A 21,474-nucleotide genomic window follows, 5' to 3' on the forward strand; every position below is an offset into this window, starting at 1 on the left:
AGCTCTGCCGGGTGACAGCTCTGCCGGGTGACAGCTCCGAGTCGCGGACAGGTGTCACCAAACCATGGTTGCTTAACAACCAGAAACATGGCGCCCGTCACGTGACCCGCTCTGCCTCAGGTTGTGCGCGAGCTCACCTTCTGTCTCCGCCTCCTCCTCCCTCCCACCAATGATATGGAGGAAAGGGTGTGGGGAAAGAGGATGGAGGGTTGTAATTGGTACCGGTGTTTTGAGGGGCGGGTCCGCAGGGAGGGGCGTTGTGCGGCTGGAGGTGCAGCTCAGTGTCAGGTTGGAGAGGACCAAGGAAGGAGGTGAGAGCCGGACCTAAGGTAACGTCTGATTGTGTTCCGGTAGTACCCCGACCTGTGTCTTATTATATGCTGTGTATTACACCTGTCCTGTGTGTTATTATATACACCCCCTGTCCCTGTGTGTTATTATATACCCCCTGTCCCTGTGTGTTATTATATGCCCCCCGTCCCTGTGTGTTATTATATACCCCCTGTCCCTGTGTGTTATTATATACCCCCTGTCCCTGTGTGTTATTATATACCCCCTGTCCCTGTGTGTTATTATATACCCCCTGTCCCTGTGTGTTATTATATACCCCCCTGTCCCTGTGTGTTATTATATACCCCCTGTCCCTGGTGTTATTATATACCCCCTGTCCCGTGTGTTATTATATACCCCTGTCCCTGTGGTTATTATATACCCCTGTCCCTGTGTGTTATTATATACCCCTGTCCCTGTGTGTTATTATATACCCCCTGTCCCTGTGTGTTATTATATACCCCTGTCCCTGTTATATACCCCTGTCCTGTGTGTTATTATATACCCCCTGTCCCTGTGTGTTAGTATATACACCCTGTCCCTGTTGTTATTATATACCCCTGTCCCTGTGTGTTATTATATACCCCCTGTCCCTGTGTGTTATTATATACCCCCTGTCCCTGTGTGTTATTATATACACCCTGTCCCTGTGTGTTATTATATACACCCTGTCCCTGTGTGTTATTATATACCCCCTGTCCCTGTGTGTTATTATATACCCCCTGTCCCTGTGTGTTATTATATACCCCCTGTCCCTGTGTGTTATTATATACCCCCTGTCCCTGTGTGTTATTATATACCCCCTGTCCCTGTGTGTTATTATATGCCCCCTGTCCCTGTTTGTTATTATATACCCCTGTCCCTGTTGTATTATATACCCCTGTCCCTGTGTGTTATTATATGCCCCCTGTCCCTGTGTTATTATATACACCCCCCGTCCCTGTGTGTTATTATATACCCCCTGTCCCTGTGTGTTATTATATGCCCCCTGTCCCTGTGTGTTATTATATGCCCCCTGTCCCTGTGTGTTATTATATGCCCCCTGTCCCTGTGTGTTATTATATACCCCCTGTCCCTGTGTGTTATTATACACCCCCTGTCCCTGTGTGTTATTATATGCCCCCTGTCCCTGTTTGTTATTATATACCCCCTGTCCCTGTGTGTTATTATACACCCCCTGTCCCTGTGTTATTATATACACCCCCGTCCCTGTGTGTTATTATATACCCCCTGTCCCTGTGTGTTATTATATGCCCCCTGTCCTGTGTGTTATTATATGCCCCCTGTCCCTGTGTGTTATTATATGCCCCCCGTCCCTGTGTTATTATATACCCCTGTCCCTGTGTGTTATTATATGCCCCCTGTCCCTGTGTGTTATTATATGCCCCCTGTCCCTGTGTGTTATTATATGCCCCCTGTCCCTGTGTGTTATTATATGCCCCCTGTCCCTGTGTGTTATTATATGCCCCCTGTCCCTGTGTTATTATATGCCCCCTGTCCCTGTGTGTTATTATATGCCCCCTGTCCCTGTGTGTTATTATATACCCCCTGTCCCTGTGTGTTATTATACACCCCCTGTCCCTGTGTTATTATATACACCCCCCGTCCCTGTGTGTTATTATATACCCCCTGTCCCTGTGTGTTATTATATGCCCCCTGTCCCTGTGTGTTATTATATGCCCCCTGTCCCTGTGTGTTATTATATGCCCCCCGTCCCTGTGTTATTATATACCCCCTGTCCCTGTGTGTTATTATATGCCCCCTGTCCCTGTGTTATTATATACCCCCTGTCCCTGTGTGTTATTATACACCCCCTGTCCCTGTGTTATTATATACACCCCCGTCCCTGTGTGTTATTATATACCCCCTGTCCCTGTGTGTTATTATATGCCCCCTGTCCCTGTGTGTTATTATATGCCCCCTGTCCCTGTGTGTTATTATATGCCCCCCGTCCCTGTGTTATTATATACCCCCTGTCCCTGTGTGTTATTATATGCCCCCTGTCCCTGTGTTATTATATACCCCCTGTCCCTGTGTGTTATTATATGCCCCCTGTCCCTGTGTGTTATTATATGCCCCCTGTCCCTGTGTGTTATTATATGCCCCCTGTCCCTGTGTGTTATTATATGCCCCCTGTCCCTGTGTGTTATTATATGCCCCCCCGTCCCTGTGTGTTATTATATACCCCCTGTCCCTGTGTGTTATTATATGCCCCCCGTCCCTGTGTGTTATTATATGCCCCCCGTCCCTGTGTGTTATTATATGCCCCCCGTCCCTGTGTGTTATTATATGCCCCCCGTCCCTGTGTGTTATTATATGCCCCCCCGTCCCTGTGTGTTATTATATACCCCCTGTCCCTGTGTGTTATTATATGCCCCCCGTCCCTGTGTGTTATTATATGCCCCCCGTCCCTGTGTGTTATTATATGCCCCCCGTCCCTGTGTGTTATTATATGCCCCCCGTCCCTGTGTGTTATTATATGCCCCCCGTCCCTGTGTGTTATTATATACCCCCCGTCCCTGTGTGTTATTATATGCCCCCCCGTCCCTGTGTGTTATTATATGCCCCCCGTCCCTGTGTGTTATTATATACCCCCTGTCCCTGTGTGTTATTATATGCCCCCCGTCCCTGTGTGTTATTATATGCCCCCCGTCCCTGTGTGTTATTATATGCCCCCCGTCCCTGTGTGTTATTATATGCCCCCCGTCCCTGTGTGTTATTATATGCCCCCCGTCCCTGTGTGTTATTATATGCCCCCCGTCCCTGTGTGTTAGTTATCGTGTGCCCCCCCCCCCCGTCCCCGTGTGTTAGTTAGCGTGTGCCCCCTGTCAGTTTTACTCCACTCATGTGAAAACTGCCTGTCCGGATACAATCCAGACAGAACTAATTCACACACTGAACGCAGTCGCAGATAAAAACGGATTGGAGAACGTGCAGAACGATCAGGTTTTCCCTGAACAGATTCTGACTCAATCTGTGTCGCTCATGTGAGATCAGCCTTGTAGATTAGATCCATCGTGTGACAGATCCTATGCAGCCAGGACGCCTGTACGAGGGGAGCATGGGGTACACAATGGTCAGTGTCCCCTCCCCTGCTGCTGATGGACTTCTCATTGCTGGTGTCCGTTGTGTCTTTAACCCCCCCTCCCCCCCCACAACTTTACATTAATAATGACGTCATAGGAACAACCTTGTCTTTGTGATGTCATCAGACTGCAGGGGTGCTACATTTAAAGGGCCAGTAAACTTACAGTCTGCAGTTTATAACCGTGCTGCAGAGTTATAAGAGAATTGGCTGACATTAGTGACATATTGGAGATCTGGGACATAAAGTGGTCAGCTTGGAGGTTTCTACACTTCCTGTCACCCAGGAACGGTGCAGCCAGCTTCTCCTGTCCTGAGAGGCTGATAACAGGCGACAACAGCCTGTATTCTCCTGCTGTACGGCATTTTCTCCTGTCCTGAGAGGCTGATAACAGGCGACAACAGCCTGTATTCTCCTGCTGTACGGCAGCTTCTCCTGTCCTGAGAGGCTGATAATGGGGCCAATAGCCTGTATTCTCCTGCTGTACGGCATTTTCTCCTGTCCTGAGAGGCTGATAACAGGCGACAACAGCCTGTATTCTCCTGCTGTACGGCAGCTTCTCCTGTCCTGAGAGGCTGATAACAGGCGACAATAGCCTGTATTCTCCTGTCCTGAGAGGCTGATAATGGGGGGACAATAGCCTGTATTCTCCTGTCCTGAGAGGCTGATAATGGGGCCAATAGCCTGTATTCTCCTGCTGTACGGCTTTTTCTCCTGTCCTGAGAGACTGATAACAGGCGGCAATAGCCTGTATTCTCCTGCTGTACGGCAGCTTCTCCTGTCCTGAGAGGCTGATAATGGGGGACAATATCCTGTATTCTGCTGCTGTACGGCAGCTTCTCCTGTCCTGAGAGGCTGATAATGGGGGGACAATAGCCTGTATTCTCCTGTCCTGAGAGGCTGATAATGGGGCCAATAGCCTGTATTCTCCTGCTGTACGGCATTTTCTCCTGTCCTGAGAGACTGATAACAGGCGGCAATAGCCTGTATTCTCCTGCTGTACGGCAGCTTCTCCTGTCCTGAGAGGCTGATAATGGGGCCAATAGCCTGTATTCTCCTGCTGTACGGCAGCTTCTCCTGTCCTGAGAGGCTGATAACAGGCGACAATAGCCTGTATTCTCCTGTCCTGAGAGGCTGATAATGGGGAGACAATAGCCTGTATTCTCCTGTCCTGAGAGGCTGATAATGGGGCCAATAGCCTGTATTCTCCTGCTGTACGGCATTTTCTCCTGTCCTGAGAGGCTGATAATGGGGGACAATATCCTGTATTCTCCTGCTGTACGGCATTTTCTCCTGTCCTGAGAGGCTGATAACAGGCGACAACAGCCTGTATTCTCCTGCTGTACGGCATTTTCTCCTGTCCTGAGAGGCTGATAATGGGGGACAATATCCTGTATTCTGCTGCTGTACGGCAGCTTCTCCTGTCCTGAGAGGCTGATAACAGGCGACAATAGCCTGTATTCTCCTGCTGTACGGCAGCTTCTCCTGTCCTGAGAGGCTGATAACAGGCGACAATAGCCTGTATTCTCCTGTCCTGAGAGGCTGATAATGGTGGCAATAGCCTGTATTCTCCTGTCCTGAGAGGCTGATAATGGGGCCAATAGCCTGTATTCTCCTGCTGTACGGCTTTTTCTCCTGTCCTGAAAGACTGATAACAGGCGGCAATAGCCTGTATTCTCCTACTGTACGGCAGCTTATCCTGTCCTGAGAGGCTGATAACAGGCGACAATAGCCTGTATTCTCCTGTCCTGAGAGGCTGATAATGGGGGGACAATAGCCTGTATTCTCCTGTCCTGAGAGGCTGATAATGGGGCCAATAGCCTGTATTCTCCTGCTGTACGGCTTTTTCTCCTGTCCTGAGAGACTGATCTAGCATTACATACGGGGGTCTCTGTATTACAGGGTGGTTGGGGCCGCCCTAGCATTACATACGGGGGGGTCTCTGTATTACAGAGAGTTGGGGCCGCCCTAGCATTACATATGGGGGTCTCTGTTCCCCTCCTGGTGGGGGTCTCTCACTCTGTAACTTCAAGGGATGGTCAGATATTAGCTGAATGTATCCACATGAAATGTATAGGTGGCCTATGTATTCTGTGTCTCTAATGCCAGGTCAGGGTGCCACTCTGGAAGCCCTCAATCTACAGGGGCCCAACCTGATATCCCCAGAGACCTTTGCTTTGCTGCACTGATATATGTGGAGGAGCTCTGCTGACACGAAAGCTCAGCCTTGCTTAGTTGCGGGTGTTCATCTTCCTGTAGGTAATGATAGATTAGGAGCAGATAAACGCCCGGCCAAGGTTAATTACACACTGCCGGCGGTAAGTCTGGTCAGAACAAGCAGAGCCTGTGTATTTGAAATGGTCACGTTGCACCAGGAGACCCATAAAAGAGGGGTGCCCAACCTGATGGGCACAATGTGTCGCTCATGTGAGATCAGCCTTGTAGATTAGATCCATCGTGTGACAGATCCTATGCAGCCAGGACGCCTGTACGAGGGGAGCATGGGGTACACAATGGTCAGTGTCCCCTCCCCTGCTGCTGATGGACTTCTCATTGCTGGTGTCCGTTGTGTCTTTAACCCCCCCTCCCCCCCCCACAACTTTACATTAATAATGACGTCATAGGAACAACCTTGTCTTTGTGATGTCATCAGACTGCAGGGGTGCTACATTTAAAGGGCCAGTAAACTTACAGTCTGCAGTTTATAACCGTGCTGCAGAGTTATAAGAGAATTGGCTGACATTAGTGACATATTGGAGATCTGGGACATAAAGTGGTCAGCTTGGAGGTTTCTACACTTCCTGTCACCCAGGAACGGTGCAGCCAGCTTCTCCTGTCCTGAGAGGCTGATAACAGGCGACAACAGCCTGTATTCTCCTGCTGTACGGCATTTTCTCCTGTCCTGAGAGGCTGATAACAGGCGACAACAGCCTGTATTCTCCTGCTGTACGGCAGCTTCTCCTGTCCTGAGAGGCTGATAATGGGGCCAATAGCCTGTATTCTCCTGCTGTACGGCATTTTCTCCTGTCCTGAGAGGCTGATAACAGGCGACAACAGCCTGTATTCTCCTGCTGTACGGCAGCTTCTCCTGTCCTGAGAGGCTGATAATGGGGCCAATAGCCTGTATTCTCCTGCTGTACGGCAGCTTCTCCTGTCCTGAGAGGCTGATAACAGGCGACAATAGCCTGTATTCTCCTGTCCTGAGAGGCTGATAATGGGGAGACAATAGCCTGTATTCTCCTGTCCTGAGAGGCTGATAATGGGGCCAATAGCCTGTATTCTCCTGCTGTACGGCATTTTCTCCTGTCCTGAGAGGCTGATAATGGGGGACAATATCCTGTATTCTCCTGCTGTACGGCATTTTCTCCTGTCCTGAGAGGCTGATAACAGGCGACAACAGCCTGTATTCTCCTGCTGTACGGCATTTTCTCCTGTCCTGAGAGGCTGATAATGGGGGACAATATCCTGTATTCTGCTGCTGTACGGCAGCTTCTCCTGTCCTGAGAGGCTGATAACAGGCGACAATAGCCTGTATTCTCCTGCTGTACGGCAGCTTCTCCTGTCCTGAGAGGCTGATAATGGGGGGCAATAGCCTGTATTCTCCTGCTGTACGGCAGCTTCTCCTGTCCTGAGAGGCTGATAACAGGCGACAATAGCCTGTATTCTCCTGTCCTGAGAGGCTGATAATGGGGGGACAATAGCCTGTATTCTCCTGTCCTGAGAGGCTGATAATGGGGCCAATAGCCTGTATTCTCCTGCTGTACGGCTTTTTCTCCTGTCCTGAAAGACTGATAACAGGCGGCAATAGCCTGTATTCTCCTGCTGTACGGCAGCTTCTCCTGTCCTGAGAGGCTGATAATGGGGGACAATATCCTGTATTCTGCTGCTGTACGGCAGCTTCTCCTGTCCTGAGAGGATGATAACAGGCGGCAATAGCCTGTATTCTCCTGCTGTACGGCATTTTCTCCTGTCCTGAGAGACTGATAACAGGCGGCAATAGCCTGTATTCTCCTGCTGTACGGCAGCTTCTCCTGTCCTGAGAGGCTGATAACAGGTGGCAATAGCCTGTATTCTCCTGTCCTGAGAGGCTGATAACAGGTGGCAATAGCCTGTATTCTCCTGTCCTGAGAGGCTGATAATGGGGCCAATAGCCTGTATTCTCCTGTCCTGAGAGGCTGATAACGGGGGGCAATAGCCTGTATTCTCCTGTCCTGAGAGGCTGATAATGGGGCCAATAGCCTGTATTCTCCTGCTGTACGGCATTTTCTCCTATCCTGAGAGACTGATAATGGCGGCAATATCCTGTATTCTCCTGCTGTACGGCATTTTCTCCTGGCCTGAGAGGCTGATAACAGGCGGCAATAGCCTGTATTCTCCTGCTGTACGGCAGCTTATCCTGTGCTGAGAGGCTGATAATGGGGGCAATAGCCTGTATTCTCCTACTGTACGGCAGCTTATCCTGTCCTGAGAGGCTGATAACAGGCGGCAATAGCCTGTATTCTCCTGTCCTGAGAGACTGATAATGGTGGCAATAGCCTGTATTCTCCTGCTGTACGGCAGCTTCTCCTGTCCTGAGAGGCTGATAATGGGGGGCAATAGCCTGTATTCTCCTGCTGTACGGCAGCTTCTCCTGTCCTGAGAGGCTGATAACAGGCGACAATAGCCTGTATTCTCCTGTCCTGAGAGGCTGATAATGGGGGGACAATAGCCTGTATTCTCCTGTCCTGAGAGGCTGATAATGGGGCCAATAGCCTGTATTCTCCTGCTGTACGGCTTTTTCTCCTGTCCTGAAAGACTGATAACAGGCGACAACAGCCTGTATTCTCCTGCTGTACGGCAGCTTCTCCTGTCCTGAGAGGCTGATAATGGGGGACAATATCCTGTATTCTGCTGCTGTACGGCAGCTTCTCCTGTCCTGAGAGGATGATAACAGGCGGCAATAGCCTGTATTCTCCTGCTGTACGGCATTTTCTCCTGTCCTGAGAGACTGATAACAGGTGGCAATAGCCTGTATTCTCCTGTCCTGAGAGGCTGATAACGGGGGGCAATAGCCTGTATTCTCCTGCTGTACGGCATTTTCTCCTGTCCTGAGAGACTGATAACAGGCGGCAATAGCCTGTATTCTCCTGTCCTGAGAGGCTGATAATGGGGCCAATAGCCTGTATTCTCCTGTCCTGAGAGGCTGATAACGGGGGGCAATAGCCTGTATTCTCCTGTCCTAAGAGGCTGATAATGGGGCCAATAGCCTGTATTCTCCTGCTGTACGGCATTTTCTCCTATCCTGAGAGACTGATAATGGCGGCAATATCCTGTATTCTCCTGCTGTACGGCATTTTCTCCTGGCCTGAGAGGCTGATAACAGGCGGCAATAGCCTGTATTCTCCTGCTGTACGGCAGCTTATCCTGTGCTGAGAGGCTGATAATGGGGGCAATAGCCTGTATTCTCCTACTGTACGGCAGCTTATCCTGTCCTGAGAGGCTGATAACAGGCGGCAATAGCCTGTATTCTCCTGTCCTGAGAGACTGATAATGGTGGCAATAGCCTGTATTCTCCTGCTGTACGGCATTTTCTCCTGGCCTGAGAGGCTAACGGGGAGCAGTAGCCTGTTCCTGTCCCGTTCTGTCCTTGGCCTATGCATTCTGAGGGTTGGTAAATTTGGCGGCTCCTGGCCGAGGAAAGCTTAACAGGCGCAGCTTGGAGGAGGAAGAGCAGGCGCTTTCTCTGCTGCTCCTGACAGTGAAACTAATTGTAGTGAAACTCGCCCATCCCTGCGTCCTGCTTCCCCTGACGATCCAGAGAGCATTCCTCAGGGCGCAGTCACCGTACACTTATGGAGCAGAAGCTCCCAACCTGCCTGTCCTGTTGACTGATCCTGGTTCCAGCTTCATAAATATGTGCCCCCTGTGAGTTCTGGTCACCTGTGGTCTCGGTGCCACCCAGTGGTCATTCTGTGCTCAGGTTAGCGACCCTTGCGTGCCTGTGCTCTTCACATACAGATAATTGGATAATTATTTCTTGGATGTTCTGCTCCTGGGGATCTTGTAACGATGTGCGGCTACCCTGTGCTCATTATCGCACCATGTGACCTGTGTACTGCCTGTGATATACACGTATATCCCATCACTAGGAGCGGGCATCACTATGGATGCTGTCAGTGTAGGTTCTGCTCACTGACTCATCCGATGGTAGAGGACAGGAAGTGCCCACCAGTGCGGGGTTGCAGCCAGTGCCAGGAAGATGTTTTTCTGTGTACATGTAATTTACAATCAATGACCCGTGTCACAGCGGTTCTTACAGCTGTAAGTGACAACTAGGGATAAGCGAGTTTCGTTTCTCAAGTTCGGTGTACAAGGTTTGAGGGTCCAGGCCGGTCAGAGGTTTCAGCTGCTACTGATGAGGGCCTGGTCAGAGGTTCTAGTCGCTGTTGAGAGTCCACGCCAGTCAGAGGTTTCGGTTGCTAATGATTGAGGGTCCGGGCCGGTCACAGGTAGCTGTCGATTGAGGGTCCGGGCTGGTCATTGTTTTTAGCTGCTGTTGGTGAGGTTCTAAGCTGGTCAGATATCGCTGTTTGTTAGAGTCCAGGTCAGTCAGAGGTCTCAGCTGATGTTACCCTCATGGTAAGGGTCTCCCACTTTTTTGACTGCCTCGTTTCCTCACCTGTGTAACTTTGAGGGATGGTCAGATATCAGCTGAATGTATCCACATGAAATGTATGGGTGGACTCTGTATTCTGTGTTTGTAATGCCACGGGTGGGCCTGGGCTGGTCAGAGGTTTCAGTCATTATTGGTAGAGTGTCTAGGACTGTTAAAGGTTTTTGGAGGGGGCTCAGGTCCGTCAGAGGTCTCGGTTGATGTTCCCCTCCTGGTGGGGGTCTCTCACTCTGTAACTTCAAGGGATGGTCAGATATTAGCTGAATGTATCCACATGAAATGTATAGGTGGCCTATGTATTCTGTGTCTCTAATGCCAGGTCAGGGTGCCACTCTGGAAGCCCTCAATCTACAGGGGCCCAACCTGATATCCCCAGAGACCTTTGCTTTGCTGCACTGATATATGTGGAGGAGCTCTGCTGACACGAAAGCTCAGCCTTGCTTAGTTGCGGGTGTTCATCTTCCTGTAGGTAATGATAGATTAGGAGCAGATAAACGCCCGGCCAAGGTTAATTACACACTGCCGGCGGTAAGTCTGGTCAGAACAAGCAGAGCCTGTGTATTTGAAATGGTCACGTTGCACCAGGAGACCCATAAAAGAGGGGTGCCCAACCTGATGGGCACACGGTGTGCCCTCTACAACATCATGGGCAGATATATAAAACGGCTCCTTGTGGTATGTACAGAAGAGGTGCAGGGGCCCAGTGTTGGTCTTGACGAGTTCGCCCACTTTTATATCCTGAAGTCAACACTCTGGACCAGTGTTTCCCATCTGAGGTTTCCTGGGCACCCTGGTCAGGGGTTCTCCAGACACAGCAGTAGTGAAGCTGACCATAGACCACCTGCAGATTGGCCGGCTGTGATGGGGTGCCCCGACAGATGCTGGAGAATGGATCAGCCATGTTGTCTTTACCCATGGACTGCAATGCCCAGCTTTGCCCTCTCATTGCTGGCCATCCTTGGCAGCCATTGAGCTGTTGTCCAGGTTTAACCCCTAAGCAGCCAGTGGAGGAATGCACTGTATGCTGATATGCCGCGTGCAGTCTCCCTCCCTCCCCCTGTTGCAGGATCTGGGTGGAGCACAGATATAGAGTTACCCCGCGTCCTTTATCAGCGTGGCCTGGATGAGAGCGGAGAGCCAGAATTCCTTACACATGAAACATTCATGGTGACTCACAACAGGTCTGCAACAGCGAATATAGACACCCTCCCACATATGTAATGCTAGGGCGGCCCCAACCCTGTAATACAGAGACCCCCATATGTAATGCTAGGGCGGCCCCAACTCTCTGTAATACAGAGACCCCCATATGTAATGCTAGGGCGACCCCAACCCTGTAATACAGAGACCCCCCCGTATGTAATGCTAGGGCGGCCCCAACCACCCTGTAATACAGAGACCCCCGTATGTAATGCTAGGGCGGCCCCAACCACCCTGTAATACAGAGACCCCCGTATGTAATGCTAGGGCGGCCCCAACCACCCTGTAATACAGAGACCCCCGTATGTAATGCTAGGGCGGCCCCAACCACCCTGTAATACAGAGACCCCCGTATGTAATGCTAGGGCGGCCCCAACCACTCTAATACAGAGACCCCCGTATGTAATGCTAGGGCGGCCCCAACCACTCTAATACAGAGACCCCCGTATGTAATGCTAGGGCGGCCCCAACCACTCTAATACAGAGACCCCCGTATGTAATGCTAGGGCGGCCCCATCCACTCTGTAATAGAGACCCCCGTATGTAATGCTAGGGCGGCCCCAACCACTCTAATACAGAGACCCCCGTATGTAATGCTAGGGCGGCCCCATCCACTCTGTAATACAGAGACCCCCGTATGTAATGCTAGGGCGGCCCCAACCACCCTGTAATACAGAGACCCTCATATGTAATGCTAGGGCGGCCCCATCCACTCTGTAATACAGAGACCCCCGTATGTAATAATAGGGCGGCCCCAACCACCCTGTAATACAGAGACCCCCGTATGTAATAATAGGGCGGCCCCAACCACCCTGTAATACAGAGACCCTCATATGTAATGCTAGGGCGGCCCCAACCACTCTAATACAGAGACCCCCGTATGTAATGCTAGGGCGGCCCCAACCACCCTGTAATACAGAGACCCTCATATGTAATGCTAGGGCGGCCCCATCCACTCTGTAATACAGAGACCCCCGTATGTAATAATAGGGCGGCCCCAACCACCCTGTAATACAGAGACCCCCGTATGTAATAATAGGGCGGCCCCAACCACCCTGTAATACAGAGACCCTCGTATGTAATAATAGGGCGACCCCAACCCTGTAATACAGAGACCCCTCATATGTAATAATAGGGCACCCCCAATGCAACCCCCCTGTAATATAGCACCCCCCCCCCCCCCCCATATGTGATGTTCCCCAGATTTTGGTCTTTTATTGCCTCTTGTCGCCTTTAAGGGTGACTGATCCGATCACTCGTCCTGGCAGCCGGTGGGGGGTCACCTGTAGATCCGGCGTCCTGCAGCTGTGGCACATTCCTGCTTTACTTCCCATAATCCGCATTGTGCCAGTGCTGCTGGTTTCTGGGAGGAGGATGTGGCCGCCCCCTGTGCCCCTGTACTGGGTCCTGCTGCCAGCTCCTGTGATTGTTGTTTGGCAGGGCCAGCGGCAGGTCTAATGACTGATGTCTACCTCTCCTTCATCCGTCCTGGGGATGATGCCCTTTGAGGGTTAATCGCTGCTATAAAGTTACCTGCACTTTGCCCTTCTGGTCTTCTAGCTATGGAGCTCTTCCTCTTGCACTCTCCCATGTTGTTCTGCCTGGCGCAGGCTGGCATGTGAGGGGTTAAATGCTCTGCTGGGCTCTGTCAATATGAGCAGGTAAATAATCTCTCTGCAGAGCGGGGCTGTGCGCCAGGCTGGTAGGGCGCGTTTCAGGTCTGCCGCTGGCAGTGTGTCAGGTAGGTGAGTGGGTGCCCCCTGTGCACATATTGGGGAGCGGTGTTGTGTCACTGCTCTGCACCTCCGCACAGCTGAGGCCACGCTCATCAGGGTCTTGATGCGTGTTGTAGGATTTCTGGGTGACCGTGTTGTGGACTTGAGCAGCTGCTGCCGGAGGTTGTGTGCCTGGGACTCCTGGGGTCAGCAGACTTGTGCACAGCCTTTCTGCCCCACTCTGCTGGTGGTAGTAGTAGTAGAAGAATGAACCAAGCTTTTGTATTTATTAACTTATTTCTCCATTTCCCATGAGAACCGATCTGACTGATTTCCTGGATTTTTAAACAAATGAGCGCAGTCCCCCCCACGCCCGGTGAGCGCGGCGGAGCGCAGTCCTCACATCTCTGCTGCTCTGAGGTTTGGCAGCGTCGGTTTTGACGTTTCAGGCTGGAGAAAGGGATAGTTTCACCTGGGCGGAGGTGTGAGATCTGCTGGCACTTCCTCCGTGGAGAGCGGCAGGTTAATGATTGCCGCGTCTGTGCTAGGAATGTGGCCATGAGGCGCGCCCTCACCGTCCAGGCATCGTCATCTATGCACTGAGCGGCACACTTGTAAGTTTTTCCAGCCTCCTTCCTGGGAGTTGTAGTTCTAATATCCGGTTATTGTACTCGGCACTGCGGACTGTAGGACCGCTCCTCTTGGGCTACCTTTACACGGGTGCCAGAGACTGCATGTGCTACTTTCGGATTTGATGCTTTTCGCCACAGATCTCCTCCTTGCATTGAAAAGGTTGAAATCCGCACAATGAATTGACATGCTAAGGAACGAAACGGCAACGTGTACATGAGGTCTGTCTGCTCAGTCGCTGAGCTGGTCCTGACACCTGTAAAATGCATCCGTGCCTTATAATGCTCCCGCACTGTTCTACGCTCTGGAGGGCGACCTGCCTTATTATTTCTACCGCGTCTTTAGGATAAGCTGCTTCATTCTGTTTTGTGATGTCTGTACACAATCTGCATAGGGGGGGCTTGTCATGGTGGAAAACACAGTAACCAACCCATTATTAGTAGCTGATGTAAAATCCATCTCCGTGTGGCCGCAGACGGCGGTGCTCTCGTCCATCGGGTGACGTTTCTCTATGTTGCCTGTATGACAGATCTGCACCATGACGGCTGCTGTGTGCTGCTCTGCAGTTGCCTCCTCGTTCTCAGCCGCAGTCATTTATTTTACAGCTACGAGGCGGTGGGAGAAAAGCCACCGAGATAACGATGACTTCATGTATTAAATTAAGATCAGCAGCTGCAAACATCACAAGTGTCCAAAATCTTATCTCCCGCCGCCAGCTGTGCAGCCCCCTGTACCGCACATTTATATGGAAATCGCTGCAGCGCGGCGCTCATAGAAACGTGCAGATCAGAGGGAGCTAACGAGGTCGTGGGATGAGGGATCCGCACTGATGCAGGAGAACAGAGTGAAGCCCTCGTTACCACCCTGCAGTTGCTATATCCTGTCACCAAACAAAGGGGGCGCTGCAGGGAGCTGGCTAAACAACGACCGTACGGAGCATACATGTACCACATCATTCAAGGCGGGCGAAGGCCAACATCATGGAAGACAAATGACCCACAAAGAGTGCGCACCAGAGTTTAACTTGGCGGTCTGTGTACAATGTGAGAATCCTGAGAATGCACCTGTAATGTCACAGGTCATAGAAATACAATCAGGGGAAAAATGCGGTGTACCTAGTTTCTGGCCGTGCACCGCTCCTCCCACATTCAGGCCTCTTGTTATGTTGGTTGTGCACCTGGAGTAAAGCCGTTCCGGTTTTCCTTACCATGATGTACGCCTTTTCTGGTTATTATAAGCAGAGCAGAAAAGTGTCCGCCACTGCCTGAGCGGGTGACATTTAGTAAAAGCAACGCAGTGCTAATAAAAGTTTTGTCATCTGCATTACAGTGAGGCACCATGGTTGATGATACCTCGGTGGAGGTTATTCCCCATTCTCATTGTGTCCTTTTCCTTTTTTTGAATGATGCCTCAGTGGAGGTTGTTCCCTATTCTCATTGTGTCCTGTACCTCTCTTTGAATGATGCCTCGGTGGAGGTTGTTCCCCGTTCTCATTGTGTCCTTTTTTCTTCTTTTTGAACGATGCCTCGGTGGAGGTTGTTCCCCGTTCTCATTGTGTCCTTTTCATTTTTCAGACAAGTTGTGTGGTGAATGGAAAGACGTGTTCATGGGGACATGGCTGAGCAGCACTTGCCTGTGGGCCAGGGGGTCCAGATCCGTTTCATTGATGACCTAAAAGAGAACAGGAAGCCGAGGAGCATAAGGTCCAAGCATGACTCGTACGGGGTGGCCATCCGTGTCCAAGGCATAGACGGACAACCGTTTGTGGTTCTCAACAGCGGAGACAAAACAAAATCTTCATATGGGGTTCAGATCAAATCCAACAGCGGTTATGGAAACACGTCCCCTAACCCCACGCCTGAGTACCAGGGACTCACCACCAAGACAAGCCAGACCGTCCACTCCTTTAGTTCTGAGTCAGACATACCTGAAAACCCCTATGGCAATAGGACATACCCCCAACCCGGATCTCAGTACAGCAGTACCTCAGACGAGGAGCAAAACTCCAGACCTCGCAGCAAGCCACGAGCCCTACAGCCAGCACGCAGGGAGGAGCTCCGGAGGTCCCAATCCCATGGTTCTTTACTGGATGCAGAACTGGAGGACTCATATGGCTATGATGGGCACTACAGTGAGCGTTCCTCCACCCTTGACACTACATACTCCCAATCATCAGGCAGCCGTGGAAGCCTGAAGACAACAGGCAATGGAGAGACCACGTCTGGCAAATATAAGCCGGCGACTAGTCAACAACCTACCTCCTTCTCAACCTCGCTACAAAGAAAGACCATTGTCCCAACGTCTTCCTCACCAAAGCTGCCGAGTGAAGACATCGACACAAAGCCACTGTCCTCCGTAGATTCTCTAATCAACAAATTTGATAATAAGGTCCAGATGAGAGGAAGAACGGCGAGAAGGAGCCAGGCCCTGAAAGATGAGCGCAAGCGGTCGCAGAGCTTGGACGGACGGCAGTCTCACCAGGACACTGCAGACTACAGAGAAGTACAGACCACAGAAAGGAGCATACAACAGGATCGGGGTCAGCTTTCTGACAACCGATCATTTGATAGAGCATCAATAGAGAGAGAAGGTGTCAACAAGAGCAGGCTGACGAAAGAATGGTTGGGATTGACGCTGGAAGATCCACTGACTCAGTCACAACAGAGAACTGTCCAGACGGAGCTACAGGTATCGTAACAAAGCCCCAATATCTCAGTATTATGTACTTGTCACACTCTGCGCTTCACTGACTGTTTATTTCTTGTCACTAGTTGAAGAGCACTCCAGACCTCCTGAAAGACCAGCAGCAAGATGACCCCACTCGTGAGATGATTTACAGCATCCTGCGGGACGGGTCAGTGCCTTGGAGCTCTGCCTTTCCTCCTTGTTATGTGTGTTATAAATGACTGTGTTGAATGCCGTTTTTGATTCATTCAGGTCTAATGAGAGTGATGCCACCCTGCGGATAAAGACCAGTCTCCTCCTGGAGAAGATTCAGTCCTTCCAAGTACGTGAGTGAGAAAAAGGCGCCTTATCCTTAGCGCCGTTCCTTAGAAATGTCAGTATCGTATAGTTCAGGACTACTTCCATTGCTGCGAGCTGTAGCTTGGCTGCATGTGATATTGGTTTTATATCTGTAGGCCTCCCCAGGAGAAGACACCAGGACACTGGTCTCTGAGAAGAAGGAGCTGGAGAGGAGAGTCAAGGAACTGCAGCAGCAGCTGGACGATGAAATGAAGGTGAGACAGAGCCCTGACAACTGATATACGCCCTGTCATGTGGTGGAGGATATGGTGACTGATATACAATCGGGTCCATATAAAGCACATCTTGTCCGATTCATTTCAAATCCATTGTGGTGGAGTATAGAGCCAAAAATTGTAGAATTTTGTCCATGTCCCAATATTTATGGACCTGACTGTACGCTGCTGTGATTTGGTGGAGGGTATGGTGATTGATATACACTCCTATCCAGTACTGTGGTGGAGGTTATGGTAACTAGTATATGTCCCTGTAATGTGGAGGATATGGTGATTGATATATTCTCCTGTCTTGTAATGTGGTGGGGGATATGGTGACTGATATATGCTCTTGTAATGTGGTGGGGGATATGGTGACTGATTTATGCTCCTGTGATGTAATGGGGGGTATGGTGATTGATATATATTTTCCTGTGTTGTAATGTGGTGGGGGATATGGTGACTGATATTACACTCCTGGCTTGTGATGTGGTGAAGGATATGACTTGTCATATCTGTCATTTTTGTAGCAGAGGATGAGGCAGGAAGCTTCTCGTGATCGTCCTAAGGCTTCCACGCAGAGACTTGAGGTGCAGCTGGAAGAGTCTATGGAAGAATGCAAGAAGCTGAAGGAGCTGCTGGAGAAGAAGAAGAACGAGCTAAACGGCATGTCCCAGGAGTAAGTTGTGGATTCGGCAGTCACTGTAGTGGTCCTCCTGACAATGTATGCAAATGAGGGGAGGATTCCTCAGACGTTCTAGAAATGTAATAAATAAGCCCCTCTGGTGTGGAGAAGTATAGAGATTTACAGCTTCCCTTGAAGTTAATTTCTAACATCCTCCGGTCAATATTCCATGTCCTTTATGTCCCATAAAACACAAAGCAGAGCTCAGTACTAGGTGTATATACATCTGCTCTCATAATACAGTCTGTGGCGCCACCTGCAGACACAACATGTGTACTGCAGGAGATGGAATCTGCTGGAGAGTGCACCTTTATGCGGGGACTGGCTCTGGCGTTGTACTATAATCAGGGGGGTCTGTAGTGCTAGTGTGGAAATGGGGTTGAAAAGCATTCAGTGTAGTACTCCATTTGCACCCGCAGGCGGTGCTGTATATGCTGGGAGGCAGAAGGGTAACTTTTTGGTATTTGTTGTACAGGTTAATTGAAGTGCGGATGAGTAAAGAACAAGTGGAAACAAAACTGAGGTCCCTGGAAGGGAAACTGCAAGACACCAAGGAAGAAGTAAACCAGATGCGTTTAAAAGGAGTGAGCGGGGACAAGCATGCTCTGCTGAAGGTAATCTTCTTCCTAGTGCTCCTTCCCTCTAAGCTTCTCCCTGGTGAAACAGCCGGACACCTTGGCTTGCTTGAGCTGCTAATATTTGTGCCTGTTTTACGGTACTGGATAAAACAGAGCCTGTCTACCTTCTCTAATCTGTGCCACAACTCGGTCCAGAGCTACCCTAGTGTATAAGATATGAAGAACCGAGCCTGTGGTATGCCAGGCCTTGAATGGTCTTACGTGAGTGGACTGATGCAGGCTGACCAGTGACCTCTGTATGAAATGCACATCTACACATGTCAGGTCCCACCACGCTCACTCCTCCACCTTTAGGAGCTACAAGAAATGCAGGAGGAGTTGGATGCAGTTCTGCAGACCCGGTGGAAGCAGGACGAGCTACTGAGACAGAAGGAGAGAGAACTGACAGCCCTGAAGGGGGCGCTGAAAGAGGAGGTGGCCAGTCATGACCAGGAGATGGAGCGGGTCAGGCAGCAATACCAGAATGACATGCAGCAGCTCAGGAAAAACATGGACAGCGTTTCGCAGGTACCAGTGAGTGCCAGGGACTGACCTGCCGATGTGGCCTGTTCTTCTGCATGTGGCTATGCGCACTTCACAGCCTGTGTGTCTGGTGCACTCCTTGTGATAGTCTTCACCAGCCATCTCTTCATTAACCCTTACTCTGCATCTCTCATCTATAATTATTTTGTTGTGTGTCCGTCTTGCTGTGTCAGCCCCGTGTTCCCCGCTGTAGTTACTTGTGTTCCCTCCCCAGGACCAGCTAAGCCTGGAGTCTGAGCGTCAGAAGATAAACCAGGTTGTCAGGAACTTGCAACGAGAGCTGGAGGAGAGCAGCGAAGAGATCAACCAATGGAAGGAAATGTTCCAGAAGAATAAGGAAGAGCTCCACAAAGCGAAGAAGGAGTGAGTGTAACTGAAGGGAAGGTAGTAAGACCCCCCTCAGTGTAGTGTCTGTAATCCATGACTTCTAGACTGCAGTACTTCATACAGTTAAATCATACCAAACCTGAAAGTATAAGACATCTCTTTAATTCCTGCAGTAGATCCAGAAGAAGCTGAGTGGTTGTCTCTCAGCTGAGGATGAGTAAGCTTAATCCCGTGATCGGAGGTGGAGTGAGGTGGTAGTGGTCACATGTTGAATTCCTCCTGGCATCTGGGAAGATGTTAGTTACAGCCTGGATCTTCTTACAGCAATTTCTTTGGTTTAGGGTTTTGCAGTTGAATCTCGAGAAAGAGGAGTCTGAGGACGAGCTGAATGAGATGAAAAATCGCTTCTCCCTGCTACAGTCAGAGTTGGGGCAGATGAAGAATGACTCGGTGGATGCCGGGGAAGTGGAAGGCACAAGGAAGGTTAGTGATCTTGCTGTGCAGCAGGAGGATGTGAGAGGAGTCGCTGTACTTTCATCACGTTACATATTATCCTCTGTTTTCTGTCAGGAGCTGCAGAGATTCCAGGATCAGGTGAATCAGCTAATGCAGGAGAAGCAGAAGTTGGAAGAGACTTTACGCCAGCGAGACCGGGAATTGTCTGCCCTGAAGGGGGCGCTGAAGGATGAAGTGTCTGGACACGACCATGACCTGGAACAACTGCGCGAACAGTTCAGTCGAGAGCTGCAGCAGTCCAAGAAACAGCATGAGGAGCATGTGCGGGTAAAGTGTTCATCCACCGCATACTGCAACCTGGATAACGAGGTGCATGAAATGCCGTGCCTTATGGTAGTGGGTCTATGTTGTGTCTTATAGGAGCTGGACAAGTTCCAGGACCAAGTGAAACCTCTGATGCTGGAGAAGCAGAGGCTGGAAGAGACTCTGCACCAGCGGGACAGAGAACTATCTGCTCTGAAAGGAGCGCTAAAGGATGAAGTGTCTGGTCATGACCGTGAGGCGGAAAAGATGCGGGAACAGTTCAACAAGGAGGTGCAACAGACCAAGAAAGACTATGAGGAGCTTCAGAAGGTGAGGAACCAAGAACCAGGCATGAAGAGTCTTATGGGGAAGGCCTGATTGCTGCAGAGTCTCATTTTTTGAATTTTTTTTCTAGGTTAAGAAAAATCTGGAGACTGATAAGTCCGATGCTGATCGTATGCGGCAAGTGATCGAGAACACCTTACAGGAAACTCGTGATGAAAACGATGATCTCCGCAGAAAGATTCTAGGGCTGGAGGCTCAAGTGAAGGAGCTGAAGACATTTTGTGATGATCTCCAGAGGGCAGAGACTCGGCTCAAGGACAAAATTAGCAGAATGGAAGTGAGTATTGCTATCATTTACCATCTTCTCTGTTTTTATTAATTTCTTAAGGACTGAGCCGGTGATTGGCCGCAGCAGTCATGGGACTAAACCACTTCTGGTCTGGTGAGGACTGGAAGTGGCTGGGAACAGGAGGTGGTGCAGGACAGTGGTTCTGTTGTGGGTTCCTAAACTGGACAACCAGGGGCGTAGCTATAGGGGGTGCAGAGGTAGCAGTCGCTACCGGGCCCAAGAGACTGAGAGGGGCCCAAAGAGCCTTGTGTCACATAAGACACTGGCATTATAGAAAGTGCATACTGGTCAATTTACACCTCTGGCTGGAGGGAAGGGGTTAGGTTAAGAATTTGGCATGAGGAGTTGCCCTTACAATGTTTCCCTCAGGCAGCAGGAAGGCTATGTGCTCCCCTGCCCCTTGCCAACAAGCACTGAGGGACGGGGGTTCAAGCTGAACTCTTGCACCAGGGCCCATGAGCTTTTAGCTACGCCCCTGTGGACAACCTCTTCAAGTCAGCAGCCACCATGGCCTAGACGTGACTGTACAACCATCTGTGGTAAGAACACCACAATCTGGACATACAGTTACCTACATCTGTGGGAAGTGGTTAAGAGGAAAGATGCGAACCACCTATGGAGGGTCCAGCACTAGCTTCTGTAGACCAGCATGTCCATGAGAAATGGTAGTGGATGAAACTGAGGATTCTGCCTATGTTGTAGCGTACAAGCATTGATGATTCAAACAGAAGTCCTTCTTGCATCTTGTTTTATACCATTTATAAATGTTAAAATGTGTTTTGCCTACTAAAGGCAGACCGAAAGAGGATGGAAGAGTCTCTTGGAGAAGCCACAGACCAGGGCCAAGAATTTGCCATAACACGGAGGGACCTGGAGAACAAGCTGGACGAGGCTCAGAGGAACCTGAAGCGCCTGACGTTGGAGTATGAAGAGCTGCAGGAGTGTTACCAGGAGGAGATGAGGCAAAAGGACCAGCTCAAGAAGACCAAGAATGAGTTGGAGGAGCAAAAGCGGCTGCTGGACAAGTCTATGGATAAACTAACCAGAGAGGTAGGTGC

General features: G+C 50.4%; 1 protein-coding gene across 1 annotated transcript in view; it reads left to right on the top strand.

The window, feature by feature from the left end:
* Nucleotides 1-260: 260 nt before the first annotated feature.
* Nucleotides 261-21,474, top strand: part of CGN (cingulin) — a 21,689-nt gene continuing 475 nt past the window's right edge. Inside the window, exons 1-14 of the mRNA XM_044282893.1 lie at nt 261-329; nt 15,187-16,300; nt 16,384-16,466; nt 16,550-16,619; nt 16,753-16,851; nt 17,382-17,530; nt 18,012-18,150; nt 18,469-18,681; nt 18,911-19,059; nt 19,365-19,506; nt 19,594-19,806; nt 19,900-20,112; nt 20,198-20,404; nt 21,209-21,466. Coding sequence (XP_044138828.1) covers nt 15,203-16,300; nt 16,384-16,466; nt 16,550-16,619; nt 16,753-16,851; nt 17,382-17,530; nt 18,012-18,150; nt 18,469-18,681; nt 18,911-19,059; nt 19,365-19,506; nt 19,594-19,806; nt 19,900-20,112; nt 20,198-20,404; nt 21,209-21,466 — 3,033 coding nt within the window. The 5' untranslated portion in view covers nt 261-329; nt 15,187-15,202. The remainder of the gene's footprint in view (nt 330-15,186; nt 16,301-16,383; nt 16,467-16,549; nt 16,620-16,752; nt 16,852-17,381; nt 17,531-18,011; nt 18,151-18,468; nt 18,682-18,910; nt 19,060-19,364; nt 19,507-19,593; nt 19,807-19,899; nt 20,113-20,197; nt 20,405-21,208; nt 21,467-21,474) is intronic.

Source organism: Bufo gargarizans, chromosome 1 (genome assembly GCF_014858855.1).
Source record: "Bufo gargarizans isolate SCDJY-AF-19 chromosome 1, ASM1485885v1, whole genome shotgun sequence".
NCBI classification, from domain to species: Eukaryota; Metazoa; Chordata; class Amphibia; order Anura; family Bufonidae; genus Bufo; species Bufo gargarizans.